Consider the following 1,952-nt stretch of genomic DNA (forward strand, 5'->3'; position numbering starts at 1 on the left):
ATTCTATATAATCAAGTCTATATTCTCAATAATCTTAGTTTAACTTGATAAAAACTACCCCAGTGTTATAATTTATATTATAAGACAGTCATGTACTAAATTGACATAGGTGTTCAGAAAGGGAGTAATCATCAAGACTTTAAGTAATCAAGGAAGACTTAACACAATCCCAAAGTTTAACGTTAAACAGTCTTAAAACTAGCTAAATTATTCTTTCTGTGTATAACTCTTCAAAGTTTTAAAAAAGAACATTTGAATCCTCAGATCATTTTTTTGTTGTTAAATGTGTTTACAATTCAATTAGGGTGTTCTGTTATAATTAGGTGTTACCTAAAATGAGGAAAAAAAAAATAATCAACTACTTTGACAGTCTTTGCTTACATATTCTGTTATCTTCATATTCTGGGAACAAGTTCGGTAAAACCCATGCATTCAAAAGTATTTGGTGAGTATTTTCGATGTGGCTAGCAGGAGCACCAGAGCAGAGTCCCTGTCCTTGTCGACCTTACATTCTAGTTGGCAAGGGGAGTGGTGGGGAATGGGAAGTGGACATGAAAATGGTCATTCAGGGAAGGGAGGACTATGTCGTCATTTTCAATCAGGTGGTCAGAGAGGGGTGACTAAAAAGATGATATTTCTTCAGAACCAGTGAGCAAAAGTTGACAATATTTATGACATTTTTCTAAAAGCTTTAACAATTGATTTTTCTCATAAGAATGTATTTTCTAAAGGTGTGAAGGAGAACAAAAATAAATGCTCAATTCCATGTGCCCACTCAATGATTTTTCAGATGAATGCACTGGACACCCTTGGTCAGACTGCTTTGCACAGAGCTGCCCTCGCAGGTCACCTGCAGACCTGCCGCCTCCTGCTGAGCTATGGCTCCGATCCCTCCATCATCTCCTTACAAGGCTTCACGGCGGCGCAGATGGGCAACGAGGCAGTGCAGCAGATTCTGAGTGGTGAGTTAAAGTAGATAAACAGTGTATTTTATGCCTTTTATTCCATCTCCACTGAAATACACATTCAGCCCTTTGCCATGTTTTCTTTGCCTGAATTTTTTCCATGCTTTTTCTTGCCTGTGTAATAGTCTGACCTTTTTATAATTCTTAACTTCATTGCACTATTATGAAATTATCTTGTTTCCTGGTTTAAATTATAATTATAAAATCTTGCTGAATATTGCAGTGTCTGCCTAGTACAGTGTTAGATATTTTAACTACCTGTATTTAGTTTATTGAGGGAGATCATACATAAAGTGATATGAAAATAAGCTCTGGCTTACTAAGTCTCAAAATTAAAGGAAATTACAGTCTACTTACTAAAAAATGGTGAAATAGATTCAAAAGAAATGTAGTATAATTGATTCCTTTCCCAACCTTTTATCTGTGGATTATATCTACTGTAGAATAACATAACAAACTGGAAGAATAAAATGGAGAAGGCCACAGACTAGAAGTCAGAAGTTCTGGTTACTTTTTTCTACCCCATAGCCCAGTAGTTTCAAACTCTCTCAGGCACAGTGTCCCCCTTTTATAATGAATATTTTACAACATCCCCTTTACTGTCCAGAAATGAAATTTGTAGATAATATGATCTAACTATTATATACAGGTACATTCCCAAACTCTATATAAAATACCCGAAAGGGAAAATGACAGTAACTTATAATTATTAATGTAACAGCTTGGGCATGGCTACACTAGAAGAAAAAAATTGACCCCACAAATTTCTAAAGGGCCCCCAAGAAGTACAGCCCAGTTGAGAATCACCGCTATATGCTGAAACAGGGAACCTTCCAAGGCATATAGAGTTTATGATATGCGCATGTTGTTAGAGCTGGATAGGAGTTAAACAGCCTCACAAAACTAATTGTACAATATGGCAAAAACTGTTCAGGACTGATATTTTTCTCATGCTATAGTTTATTCTAGAGGATGGTCATTCTACTT

General features: G+C 35.9%; 1 protein-coding gene across 1 annotated transcript in view; it reads left to right on the forward strand.

Moving 5' to 3' along the window:
* The window catches only part of TNKS (tankyrase, TRF1-interacting ankyrin-related ADP-ribose polymerase), a 292,744-nt gene that overhangs the window by 245,644 nt on the left and 45,148 nt on the right, over positions 1–1,952 (forward strand). Inside the window, exon 10 of the mRNA XM_012649821.1 lies at positions 791–962. Coding sequence (XP_012505275.1) covers positions 791–962 — 172 coding nt within the window. The remainder of the gene's footprint in view (positions 1–790; positions 963–1,952) is intronic.

The sequence above is a fragment of the Propithecus coquereli genome, unplaced genomic scaffold, assembly GCF_000956105.1.
Source record: "Propithecus coquereli isolate 6110/MARCELLA unplaced genomic scaffold, Pcoq_1.0 Scaffold304, whole genome shotgun sequence".
Taxonomy (NCBI): Eukaryota; Metazoa; Chordata; class Mammalia; order Primates; family Indriidae; genus Propithecus; species Propithecus coquereli.